The sequence below is a fragment of the Corvus brachyrhynchos genome, unplaced genomic scaffold (genome assembly GCF_000691975.1).
Source record: "Corvus brachyrhynchos isolate BGI_N302 unplaced genomic scaffold, ASM69197v1 scaffold42, whole genome shotgun sequence".
In the NCBI taxonomy this organism is placed as follows: Eukaryota; Metazoa; Chordata; class Aves; order Passeriformes; family Corvidae; genus Corvus; species Corvus brachyrhynchos.
The window spans coordinates 377,300-390,275 of NW_008237242.1; the positions used below are offsets into that span (position 1 = coordinate 377,300).

Genomic DNA, 12,976 nt, shown 5'->3' on the forward strand with positions numbered 1-12,976 from the left:
AAGTGTTGCTTATTTTCAATGTTGACTAATTGAAGCAGTTTTACACTTTACCATGGTAATTGTGTTTGCTCGTACATAAGCTGGAAAAGCGAGTAATGGTGAATTCTTTTGTTGTTAGCTGTGGTACTCACCTCCAGCAGATGTGTATCTATGCCTTTTATCTTTGGTCCTGGTACTGGTGGCAGGATAAAGGCCATCATTCTAAAGAAAAAAAACCCAGAACAAACAAAACAGGTGTAAATACAGACCATATCTCACTATTTCTTCTCCCATTTCTTCAGCATGTGACTGAGATTTTAAACACTTCTCCCATATCTTATGCATCCCAGTTGGACATCTGTCTCCTGTCTGCCTCTCAAGCTGTGTAATTCACAAATCCAGTTACAGCTCATAAGGTCCCCTCAGATCTACTTACAAAAAACACTAGCAGAACAAAAGTTATTCAACTGGAAAAGTAAAATTACTAATGTCCTTTTAACTGTCATTTGTTCCTTAACCTCCAGTTCTCTAATACCACTGTAAATTCATCACTGCCAAGAAACAGTGAAGTGGGGCACAGTTCAGGAGGGTTAGTGGGCCTGCCTGTGTGCCCTTGAATGTCAGCTGACTACTGGTAAACAGGACTCATGGTGAAGGATGTGGCTTTTCCAACCACAGTTTCTATCTCTTTCTCCTAATCAGCCAGTATTTTTTGCAAGACTTCTACAAAAGCAATAATCTTTGCAACACTTCTCTCTTTCACATCTGATTGAAAGTAGTCAGCACTGTAAGAAGTCATCTGGGAAATTGACAGAGAGGTTGGCAGAAAGACAATCTCAGAATATAACCTCGTTTACCTTAGGAAATTATGGTAAAACCCAAAGACATGTCTTCTACAGGAACAGGGATACTCCAAGTAATGTTTGCTGAATATTACATGACTAACCAAGATTAGTCAGATCTAATAAAGACAGACCTTTACCAATTGAGAATTTAGCCTGGTTTCCCTAAGGAGCAGAAATACTGCTTTATCAGTTGCAAATTAAGTCAAAAACCTATAACTAACAGTTCATAAGATAAGACAAATGGTGTAGGAAATTGAATCAAATATTAGAAGTCTATTTTTGAAAAGTTTTCTGTGATTTTGGATGCCATGTAATTGTGAAATGGTGACTTACCTGTACCCTTTCAAAATCATTATCCAGCTCATGATTAAACATATAAGGGATGACAGGACACCAACGATGATCCACACAACCATATCTTTTACTCTAAAATCTAAGAAACAAACAGAATTATTTGAGGACATGCATCCAGAATATGCATAGTCAGCATGCAAAAAAGAGTTGCAAATTACTTTTATTTTTAAAATTGGCCAAAATTGCCAAATTTGGTATTGAACCTAGAGACCTTCCCCAGCACAGATGGATCTCAACAATCCCTGTAATATCGAATAATGAATATAATTTTTACTAATGGTACTGCACAGGAAATAAACTGTCTTGGAAAAATCATATAAAAATGCATGAAGAGGAAAATTTTGTCGCAGCCAATTATACAGATTGGGTTCAAATCCAGTTGTACCAAAACTGTAGCCATTTCATTATTAAATACATACCATACAATTAATTAAATGCTGGGTAAAGTGATCTAGGCTTCGATATTTTTAAGGATTTTTATTGTAATGTAACACTTTTTATACTGAAGTGCTTATTTCATATTAATTCCAGATAAAGAGTAATGAAGAGCTGTTATTGTCTGAAGGCAGTCACACTTTGTTGTCTGTGTCACAGTTTTAATGCAGCTGCCAGGGTTCTTTTAATTAAAAATTACTGTAAAGAGAACAAATGAGGCAATAGACAGAAAGAACACGCTTTAAATAAGCAAAGTAGTTATTCACCTTCTTAGCTCTATCAAAAAGTAGTGAAGGGGGAAGTTAACTGAGTATGGTGTGGGGATGATAAGGATTTGGTTACCTTAGCAATGATGTTCTTGTCTGTCCTAGGGAAACTAAGGGATCTGCATGGGTGCCACAAACAGCTAACAAACGAAAATACAGCATGAATTTGCATGTAATAACAATTACTGAAGTGATGCCTGGCCACTCACCAGTAGGGATCTCAATATACATTTCTGGGCTCCACTCACTCCACAATCCATGGTGGTCTGGTTTGCAGTGAATCTGTACAATGTACCTCTTTCCAGGATTTAAACTAAACATTTTACATTGTGTTTGCTGTCCAACAAAAATAGTCTGGAAATTAAATAAAAGTCGCAGCTAAGGTTTTGGTAATCAAGATGGGAATATAGAATGAGTCTGGATAGCTTTTCCTAATAATTGTTAAGCAGGCATGGAATAATAGTAATTTATTTTATTTTTATAGTTTTCTAGCAGGTGGGAATGAGATCTGGCTCTGGTTTATAGTGCAAATTAAACTGCTGTAAAAACACATAATGAGCATATGGCAAATAGGGGATGAGCTGTGGTGATGGTGGGAACTGCGATAGTTCAGGAAGAGGAGGAGGCAAGAAACAGAGGTGGAGAAAGAAAACATGGGTAGAAGGAGGGAATGTGGAGTGGTGGAAATGCACAGGGTAGTAAAAAGTAGATCTTGCAATGGTCAGAGGGCTGTGAGGTGCCATGGGAGGAGGAAGGAAGGAGGAAACACAAAGGTGGTTTGGAAGTATTGCAGACAAGAAGGGGATGGAGTAAAATACCAATAGCTGGAGTCTTTAATTTGCCTCTCAGTTGTTCGAGTTGTAGATCCTGGCTATAGAAAATTATTACTGTTGTGTGGCCACTACAATTACAACCTAATGGTTATTTATATAAATTTAAATTATTTTATGTAATGTCACTGAGCTATCGGTTATCCAAGAAGTGCTTGGGGTTAAGAACAAATTATCACAAAAGAAACCTAAGTGAGAATGAACAACTTAAACTACAATACCAATATGATTAATAAATAATGACCACAATTAAAAACAAGTAATTTTTCACCTGCTATTGTACAACAGCATCTGAGATACCAGTGTTCTCAGCAGGAAATCATAGGTCACACAAGCACTTTTGAAAAATGATGAACTATTTAGTATGTCCGCTTCATTACACTCAGGCATGGGACTTGGCTGGCCAAATATAGCTGGTCAGAAAATTCTATCTAACAAAACTTGCAACATCCTTACCTCCCATTCCTCTCCTTCTTCAGGCTTCAGTCGCAATTCATATTCAAGGGTAAGCCACCCAGACCTGACATCAGCTAGCGGGGGTGGAGACCATGTCAGGACCAGATACGGTTTTCTCTTTATTGACTTTCTTAATTCCAGCGTTATATTCACAGGAGGATCTGGCTGTACTGTTGAAATAAAAGAACTGTCAATAAGAATCTAAGTGATTTTTTCCTTGCATCTTAGGAAGAAATATAAAATTATGTGAGGGAAGGGTTGCCATCTCCATTGTGTCTAATAATTTAGAACTGGTGCAAGAATATAGAAACCAAGAGTTTTCAGATAAAACAAGTATGGATCTATGAATTTTTAAAAAACCCTGAATAGTAGTAAATATATTGAATTCATGTTGAGATTTGCCTTAATCATTTATCATCAAAAATACTTTTTCTTACATTTTTTCTTACATTACCATTTATTGGTGTAGGAAATTGAATCAAATATTAGAAGTCTATTTTTGAAAAGTTTTCTGTGATTTTGGATGCCATGTAATTGTGAAATGGTGACTTACCTGTACCCTTTCAAAATCATTTCCCCACAACTATATTTCAAAGTTAACATCTTTAATATTGTGTTTTGAAAGTTGCGTTCTACTATAATCTTATCAAAGCTTGGCATAAATACTTAGGAACATTGAAGAACACTGAAAACATGGATGTAGCTAATGAAAATTGCTCCCTCCATCTTTCATATTCAGAAAACACAACAGCATGATCCTTACACTCATATGTAAGGATATTTAAAAGTAAAATAAAACAGCCATAATTAAGCTCTGTCTATATATCAAAAAGAAACCAAAATGGAACACAGGTTTCTGCTACAGTCAGAGCTTCTGCATATTACGCATGCATTTTACCACTGTCTGATCAAAGATTCATCAGGTCATGGCATGGACGTATAATACAAAGCCATTTCTTCAGCAGCCCTTTTCCAGTTGCCAGACTCCTGGCAGTCAGATCCTTGACAACAAAATTGTTATCACAGATAATGTTCCGTTCCCTTAGATAAAACCCTAATTACTTGTCCACAGTCACTCTGTAGAAAAGGTCTGATAAAGAGATTATCAGTACACTGCTATTAAAAGCACTAATGCAGCTTCTCTTTGGTCTGGAAACTACTTTTAGATAATCATATTTAAGTATTATTAATTAAAAGATCAAATTGATTTCAGTTGCTTGTACAGTGGAAAAAAGATTTTAGCTGGATGATGTTTCTTAGGGTTTGACTACAAGAAATATGGAAAACCAATAAATGGTTATCTGAACATGATTTTAAAGCTTTTAGCATTTTTGGCTTCTTCTGAAAATAAGATGGTAAAGGGATGAATATTGGTTTGTTATTACAAGAAGGAATACCTTATTTGTACAAGTTTTTAACTTGGATATAATACTATATAGAGGAGAGCTGGAATTAAAATTCTTGTGTTAAAACCCATGACTCTGAAATATTTGGTTCCACAGAAACTACTTTTTAACTCTTACCTATGTAAGTCACATCCACATAATGAGGATCAGAGACATTACTTCCCATTTCATTAGTTGCCCTCACAGTAATATTGTATATGGTCCAGAAAGAGGTGTGCTTTTTATCGAAGTAGCATGAATTGGGGCCTGCAGTTTTGTAATCTGGACATTCATAAACTTTTTCTTCTCTGAAATGAAAGAATCCCAGTGATTAGGTTACACAGACTGGAACACCTGATTTTGGTTCCTAGTACTTCAGCATTATTTAGGCCGGGATCTGACTTTTCACACCTGGAAATGTGAAGAAAATTAGAAAACTGCTTCCAGACTAAAGAGTCATTGGACAGTTCCAGAGACTATACTAAACATTTTCCCCATGAAGTAAACACCATGAAGCCTGAAGAATTTAGGCGGTTGTAGATACAGCTGTGGGCTAGTACAGCACAGCCCTTACTTCTCTGAAAGCCACTGTGCACTGCATAGCCCAGAGCCCTTACATGTTCCAGAGACTGAGTAGAAGTGATTGCTGAAACCTTCTAACCCATCTATTAAAAATTATCTATTTCCAGTGTCCATACCACACTTACAGGAGTTCTGCATATTACATTAATATGCTTTCAGAATGTATTTGATCTTTCACCTCTTGTTCATCAAAGAAACCTCTACTTTGTACCTCTCCTTCACATCCGTACTCAAGCTTCCCAAAGTCAGAGGAGGGGTAGGAGAGAAAGCTGAGTATGTAGTATTTGTTTCCATGCTCCTCTTAGATGCACAGTAACAAAAGAGACAGCTGTAGATGTGGACCTCTTACTCTGCCATACCTGGCTGGAGCAGTATCTGTCTTTTTCCACTAAAAGTGGGCTCTCAGCTGACAGTTACAGAGTTTAGCATCTAGTTAGGTTATTGCAAGATTGAGCAGTACTAGGTGAACCAAAAAGAACCAAAAAAGTTTCACAGGACCTAAAAAAAATATATTGACTCTTTCTTTAAAATTAATGTTTAGCACTTGATCTGAGTTCCAAAGAAAGATTACTACATAAACCAGGAGGCATTCATGGCCTATGAATACTAGTGCAAAATAAGCCTTATTGGAAGATAAAAGTTTTAGTATCTGGTCATTTTGGAAAGTTTTATTTCTAAGACTGCAGGGTTGAAGAGTTATAGGACTGTGCATTTGTATTGCTTACTAACGTGCAGCTGCTGAGCAAAGGCAACTTCCAAGACAGAATTCACAATAATTCACCTGACATTATAAAGAGATCAAGATTTAAGATTTCAATCTTAAATATGTTGTTGCTTTATTGTGATGGCAGAATATGCCACTGGACAAAAGCATGGACTACAGAAAATGGTGTCTCCCTAAATAAGAAACCAATGAGGATTGATTTTTCAGGTCCTTCAAACAAAACACTGAATAACTACACAGAGTTTATTACCCCTCTTTGCTGTAAAGCAAAGTGTGGTTAGTAGAATCTGAAGCAGGTTTCCACCAACAAGTAAATGTTTCTTTTTCAGGAGAACGGCACTTTATTATCGTAGGCTTTTCAGGAGGTAACCGTTCTGTAAGAGATAAAGAAATGAACTAATTAGTAAGTTTAATCCATTAGGTCCATCTTGAATTCGTAAAACAATGTCAAGCAGAGAACAGGAAAATACGAATAAAGAAGAAGTTTTGCTTCCTAGTAGCACAGGAAAGGAGGCCCTGTTCACTGGTTAGGGCAACAACTTGCTACTTTCACCTGGATTCAGAACTCTCTCACTGCAGCCACATTGAAGAACTGTTTTAGCTTTCTGCCTGTAGCTTTCTTCGGCCCCAAAATCTCATAAGGAATGTTGAAATACTGTCATGGCAGGCTCTATAAAATTATTTAAAATATGCTCTACTATCCAATCTATTTTCTATGCTGTCCTGGTTTCAGCTGGGATAGGGTTAATTTCTTCCCAGTAGCTGGTATAGTGCTGTGGTTTGGATACAGTATGAGAGTAATTTTCATAATACAGGGATATTTTGTCACTAAGTCATGTTTATCCTAAACTAAGGACCTTTTTGTGTCTCCTGCTCTGCCAGTGAAGAGGTACAAAACAGAAAAAACAGGCTGGGAATGAATATAGCAAGGACAGGTGACCTGACCAAAGGGATACTCCACACCATAGAACATCATTTCCAGTATACAAATTTGGGAGTTGCCTGGAACCACCACCCATCAGGATTCAGAAATGGGGTCTGGCATTGATCAGCAGTGGGTGAGCAATTGTATTGTCCATAATTTTTTTTTCTTTTTATTATCATCATCATCATTATCTACTACTACTATTATTATTATTATTATATTTTACTTAGTTTCAATTATTAAACTGTTCTTATCCCTTAATTCTTACCTTTGATTCTTCCCCTCATTCCACCATGGTCACATATAAGTGAGCAGATGTGTGATGGTTTGTTGCCAGCTGGGCTTAAACCACTACATACACAAACAATTTTTTTTTTCTTCAGAAGGTGTGTTTTGAGATGATTCTGATTGTTTGAAAGGTACGCTGTCATTTGCTTTGCTTTCAGGTAAAAAAAATGAAGAATGTGAACGTTTGTCTATTTGTTTGTGTTCTTGCCAGGAATTTTCTTCTGAAGTACTCCAAATACACAAAGCAGCAGCTCTCATATTTCACTGTAGTGTTATTATGTTCAGTACTCAGGCTACTTGCATGATTGCTCCTGAGAAAGTTTTTATAGTTTCAAGTACATCTCTTAAGAGTTGGGCAGAGAAAAATGTTCAAATTTTGAATAGGATGATGCTAGTCAAAACCCTGAAGTGATTGAAACTTTCGCAGTTATGTATTTGTGGCAAAAATATATTACATCAATAATATGTATTTTCTACTATGTAGAGCAGACACATTGATTTTCCAAATTCCTAAGTGCCTAAGGCAGATCTGAAAATGGGATATTTAATTTTTCTTTTCTATTTTTTCAGTACTTCAGCAATCTCCACATCAAATAATGAATAATACAACTAGTAACAGAAGAAGGAGATTTGAGACAACTTGGCTAAAGTGTCTGGAAACAAGACATGATATCATACACATTTAGTGTGTCTACTCAAATCCAAGAAAACACAGATAGTGACTTCCATTTGATAGCATCTGTAAGTGCCATGCTCTGTTAGATACATCCATGCTTTCAGTCCAGGCCCTCATACAAAAAATATTACCTGATATTTATAGCTACAGATAAAATCAACATGATTTTTAAATAAAGGGACAGGGACAATAAATTATTTAGGCATGCCTGTATCAGAAAATCTGATATTCTTAGTAAATCCCACCTTATTTGTCATAGCCAGTTTCAGCAGAGGATCCTGAGCAGATCAACAAGACTAACAAAGCAAGTACACAGAAAGTATGGTAAAAAGCACTGAGCACCGCAAAGTATCTGTGTGGGAGGCCATGTTTTCAGGACTGGCATTTAGGCACCTTCACAGCATTGAACCTGCTACAATTTAAAAGCAGTTTACAGAGCAGCAATCATCCACTAACCTTTGGGGATCTGAATGCTTCTTTCCAAGCTCCATTCGCTCCATTTTCCAAGGTCTAACATGCAACGCACCTGAACAACATACTTTTCCCCAGCCTGCAGGCTGGTCACCTCATAGTGTGTCTGCATTCCTACAGATACTGTCTGGAAAAGAAAATGGACTGGGAAATAATAAAGAATTGGACAAATTTAACAAACAAACCAAAAATGAATAGGCGTGAATTAGTTACTGAATTCTGAAAGTCAGGAATTTAAGTTGGGTATTGATACGATATGGATCACAAAGAAACAAAAGTAGTGATTTAGCAGAAAAAAATCACTGCTGATTCTGATGCTCAAGAACATATGAACTGAAGACTTCCTACTACTCTGTCAGATCCACAATGCAAGCAAAGTTATAGGTAGTCCAGCCAGCATACAAACCCCCTGTGAAATTCTTCTCTGTGGCTTTAGGTGCCTTTCTCAGACCTTCCCAATTTCTCCTCAGAACTATTTCAAAATGCATAGCTTTCTCCATCATTAAGGCATCAACAAACTAGGCAGCATTGAGGACACATGACTATAACTTTAAGAATGATCTTTTGTCCTGAAAACTCAGCTGTGGCAGTACTGTAGCTGACTCCTAGAAATATGGCAACAGGTGGGGAATGTCAATGGAAATGGCGTGTGTGAGTAGGACACAACAAAATTTCTGAGGGGCAGGTTGTCTCTAACTGATCATGTTGAAGAAGATGACAATAACTGGGTTTTGTCATATACGATATTAGGATGATTATGTAAATATGTTGAATTTCACAGTCTCTACAGACCACTCCATTACTTTTCTTTCTTAAATCAGATTTGGTTATGTTAATTTTTCTACTCTTACACAAACTAACATTTTTATAGGACCAATTAAATTGAGATGAGATTTCACTGAATAGTGCATTTATAAAATAAATATATTTTTCCCTTACCTCCCACTCTTCCTTTTCCTCAGGCTTTAGTCGTAGCTCATAGTGATATTCATGTGAATTAGAGCTGGCATCAGCTAATGGGGGTGGAGACCATTTTGCCCAAAGGTATGACATGTTAGCAGATGTGTTTGTTTCTAGAGAGAGGTTCACAGGAGCATCTGGCTGAACTGTATAAATGAATGAAAAGTATGTTGTTAATGACTTAATTTTCTCCCAGAAAAGACACCTCCTTTGTTGTTTTGTATGTCATCACATCAATTTCAGATAATTCAGCACTTCTGTAAAAGAATAATAAAGAAGTCTTGTATTTTTCCTTTCTCCTTAATGAGTTTAACTAGCTACTGATTGCCAACAGTATCAACAGATCTTAAACTTTACTCTGAATTTGTCAGGCTAAGAAAATACAAACCATAATTTCATAAGGCCATTCTTGCAAAATTAAAATGTCAGCTATTTCACAGCTAGAACAACTAAGTACATTATAATTAAAATGGGTATATTATGTGCGTGCAGAAAGTAGAATGGAGTCAGGAATATAAAATACTACTAAAATACTAAAAGCCTGTATAATGCTCAGGCAGTTATTTTTACCCTTTCAAGTCTGCAATGCCAGCAGTCAGAATGATTTTTACATTTGAAATATTATGTAGATTGACCTAATTTGAAAATTTTATAATCTACACTGAGTCTAATTAAAATATTGCCGACTACTAGAAACTGAAGCAAAATTTTCATCTGAAGTTAAAACTTATACATAATCATACATGAAATTCATACAATCAAGTATGTAGTTACTTATAATTAAAATGTAGTTTTCACATATATTTAATATGCATATTTTAGATCATCTGTAAATTAACAGTTCTCAATAGCAAGTTTCACATCATAAGGAAAGAAATCTTTCACCACTACCTGTTCTGGGATTCAAAACTGCATATATCTCCAACTAGTTTGTTTTCCATTTCATTCTTTTATTTTTACCTATGGAAGTTACATCCACATGCTGAGGATCTGAGCTGTTACTTCCAATCTCATTTGTTGCCATTACAGTGATAATATATGTTGTCCAGGGATTAGTGTGGTTTTTATCGAAGTAGCAGGAATTTGGACCTGATGTTAGGTAGTCTGGACATTCATAGACTTTTTCTTCACTGAAATAAAATGATTTAAAAGTTATAAGTTTAGGAAATGAAGCAAAGCAGATAACATTCTAGAAATGGCCTAGGTTCAGGAGAAATCTGAAATGTTTATATATAAACTTAAATTACATATATAAAATACATAATCATATCTATAATCTTACATGATACTATCTATAATCCCTTGGAAACATTTTGGTATGTGTCAAATGCTATTACCATAAACACTTCATTGATATTTTTACAGCAATTGTTTTGATGAATGCTTTCATCCCCTTTTTTTTATACATAGGAATAAAGCAACAAAAGAATAGAAACAAAGTTCCAGAGACAGAACAAAGAAATTTTAACAATATTTATAAGCAAGTAAAAGGGAAATGAAAAATTTACTTCAATAAGTTGCTAAATATCTTCTTTGCATAATAGCCCTGGAAATTAAACTGATGGGCCCTATGGCAGAGATCTCTTTTATTGTTGAATTAGTTTGTTCTCAGAAAGATCAGAGAACCATTTAGGTGGCAAAAGACCTCTAAGGTTGTCAAGTCAAGCTTTGACCACCATGCCAGACCATGGCACCAATTGCCACATCCAGGCATTTCTTGAACACCTCCAGGAATGGTGACTCCACCACCTCCCTGGGCAGCCCATTCCAGTGCTTACCCACCCTTTCAGTGAAGAAATTCTTCCTGAGGTCCAACCTGAACCACTTGTCCTATCAGTATGCCCTGAGAGAAGAGACTGACCCACATATGAGTACAGCCTCCTTTCAGGAAGTTGTGGAGTGACAAGTTGCCCCCCGAGCCTCTTTTTCTCCAGGTTAAACACCCCCAGCTCCCTCAGCTGATCCTCCCAGGACTTGTGCTCCAGACCCTTCCCCAGCTCCCTTGCTCTTCCTTGGAGTCACTCCAGCACCTCAATGCCCTTCTTGTAGTCAGGGACCCAGAACTGAATGCAGAGCTCAAGGTGTGGCTTCACCAGTGCTGAGTACAGGGCGACTACCACTGCTCTGGTCCTGCTGGCCACGCTATTGCTGATACAGGCTGGATGCCATTGGCCTTCTTGGTCACCTGGGTACACACTGGCTCATGTTCACCCCCAGGTCCCTTTCTGCTGAGCCACATTCCAGCCACTCTGCCCCAGGCTGGAGCTGCATGAGGTTTTTGTAACCAAGGACAGGACCTGGAACTTGGCCTGGTTGAACCTCACACCATTGGCCTCAGCCCATCAATGCAGCCAGTCCAGATCCCTCTGCAGAGCCTTCCTGCCCTCCAGCAGATCAACACTCCTGCCCAGCTTGGTGCCATCTGCAAACTGACTGAGGGTCCTCTCAATTCTCTCATCCAGATCATCAATAAAGATATTAAACAGGACTGACCCCAACACTGATCCCTGGAGGACACCACTAGTGACCAGCTGCAGCTGGATGTAACTCCATTCACCACCACTCCCTAGGTCCAGTGTACTAGTTTGGAAACAAACCAGTGGGAGGCACCAAGTCAGAATAACAATTTAATAGGGAAATCAAAAAAAAGGCAGAAAACACTGGAATAAAGGCAGAAAACACTGGTTTAAACTGGCAGAGTCAGGATACAACCTGACACCCTGTTAGTCAGGGTGGTGGGAGCTGCAGTCCTCCTGAAGTGGTGGATGTGGTTCTGTTGAAGCAGTGATCCTGTAGAAGGGTCTGCTCTTCCTTGGAAGTCCAGTGGTGCTGTGTAGCTCCTGTCCTCTGGGAATCCAGTGGAAAGGGTGTCTGTGGTGTTCGGAATCTCAGATTATATCCAGGATGGAATGCTTGGTTCCTCCTTCTGCATGGAGCATCTCACAATGGGATGATAGAGTCATGAGGCCAGGTGTTGATGGGCTCATTAACAGAAGATGATCCGGAGGGAGTTATCTCTGAGTCATGGGGCAAGGCATTGATGGGCCATTAACAGAAAGAGAGTCCGGAGGGAAGAGGCAAGGAAACACTGCCCCATCTGGTTTCAACAGCTCATGAGGACGGTAAAAGAATACACTGCAACCCAGGACACCCAGTCATCAGTCAGTTCTTAACACAGCAAAGAGTGCTCCTGTCCAAGCTGTGGGCTGTCAGCTTTTTCAAGAGAATGCTGTGGGAGACATTATCGAAGGATTTGCTGAAGTTCAGGCAGATTACATCCACAGCCTCTCCTGACTGGGTCACCTGGTCATAAAAGGAGATCAGGCAGCAGCCTTCCTTTCTGAAAGCCATGTAGCTGGGCCTGATCCCTCCTGTATGTGCTTTGTGGTTGCACTCAAGGCAATCTGTTCCATGACCTTCGTGATGTCAATTTATCTAACATGATCATCAACACAACTATCTCGAAAAAAAAAAAAATTTACTTCACAGTTGATTACTTATTGCCTTTATATGGGTCTCTGGCTTCTTTAGGAGAGGGGATTGTTTTGTAGTCGAAGCTGGCCTGGGTGATGTACTCACAGCCTACCCCAGGTGTGAAGAACTATACAAACCCAAAGCATCAGCTCATGTGCAAGAATGCACTTTAGTCCCACAGTTATGCTCTATGCATCATCAATAATAAGGTTTCTTAGTTTCCAGGCAGTTTTGTCACAGTTGACAAAGAAAAGATGGGAGAAGGGGACTGTACCTAAGAGACAATGAGCCTAGAAACACAGTCATGGCCGTTGTCTAAAGTGCTT

General features: G+C 38.1%; 1 protein-coding gene across 13 annotated transcripts in view; it reads right to left on the bottom strand.

Moving 5' to 3' along the window:
- Window positions 1–12,976, bottom strand: part of PRLR (prolactin receptor) — a 135,660-nt gene that overhangs the window by 8,907 nt on the left and 113,777 nt on the right. For all 13 annotated transcript variants that reach the window (XM_017730216.1, XM_017730214.1, XM_017730212.1 and 10 more), the window contains 9 exons: window positions 10,137–10,306; window positions 9,156–9,322; window positions 8,202–8,343; window positions 6,107–6,230; window positions 4,689–4,858; window positions 3,166–3,335; window positions 2,089–2,233; window positions 1,158–1,257; window positions 132–201 (listed from right to left, as the gene is read on the bottom strand). In XM_017730216.1, coding sequence (XP_017585705.1) covers window positions 132–201; window positions 1,158–1,257; window positions 2,089–2,233; window positions 3,166–3,335; window positions 4,689–4,858; window positions 6,107–6,230; window positions 8,202–8,343; window positions 9,156–9,322; window positions 10,137–10,306 — 1,258 coding nt within the window. The remainder of the gene's footprint in view (window positions 1–131; window positions 202–1,157; window positions 1,258–2,088; window positions 2,234–3,165; window positions 3,336–4,688; window positions 4,859–6,106; window positions 6,231–8,201; window positions 8,344–9,155; window positions 9,323–10,136; window positions 10,307–12,976) is intronic.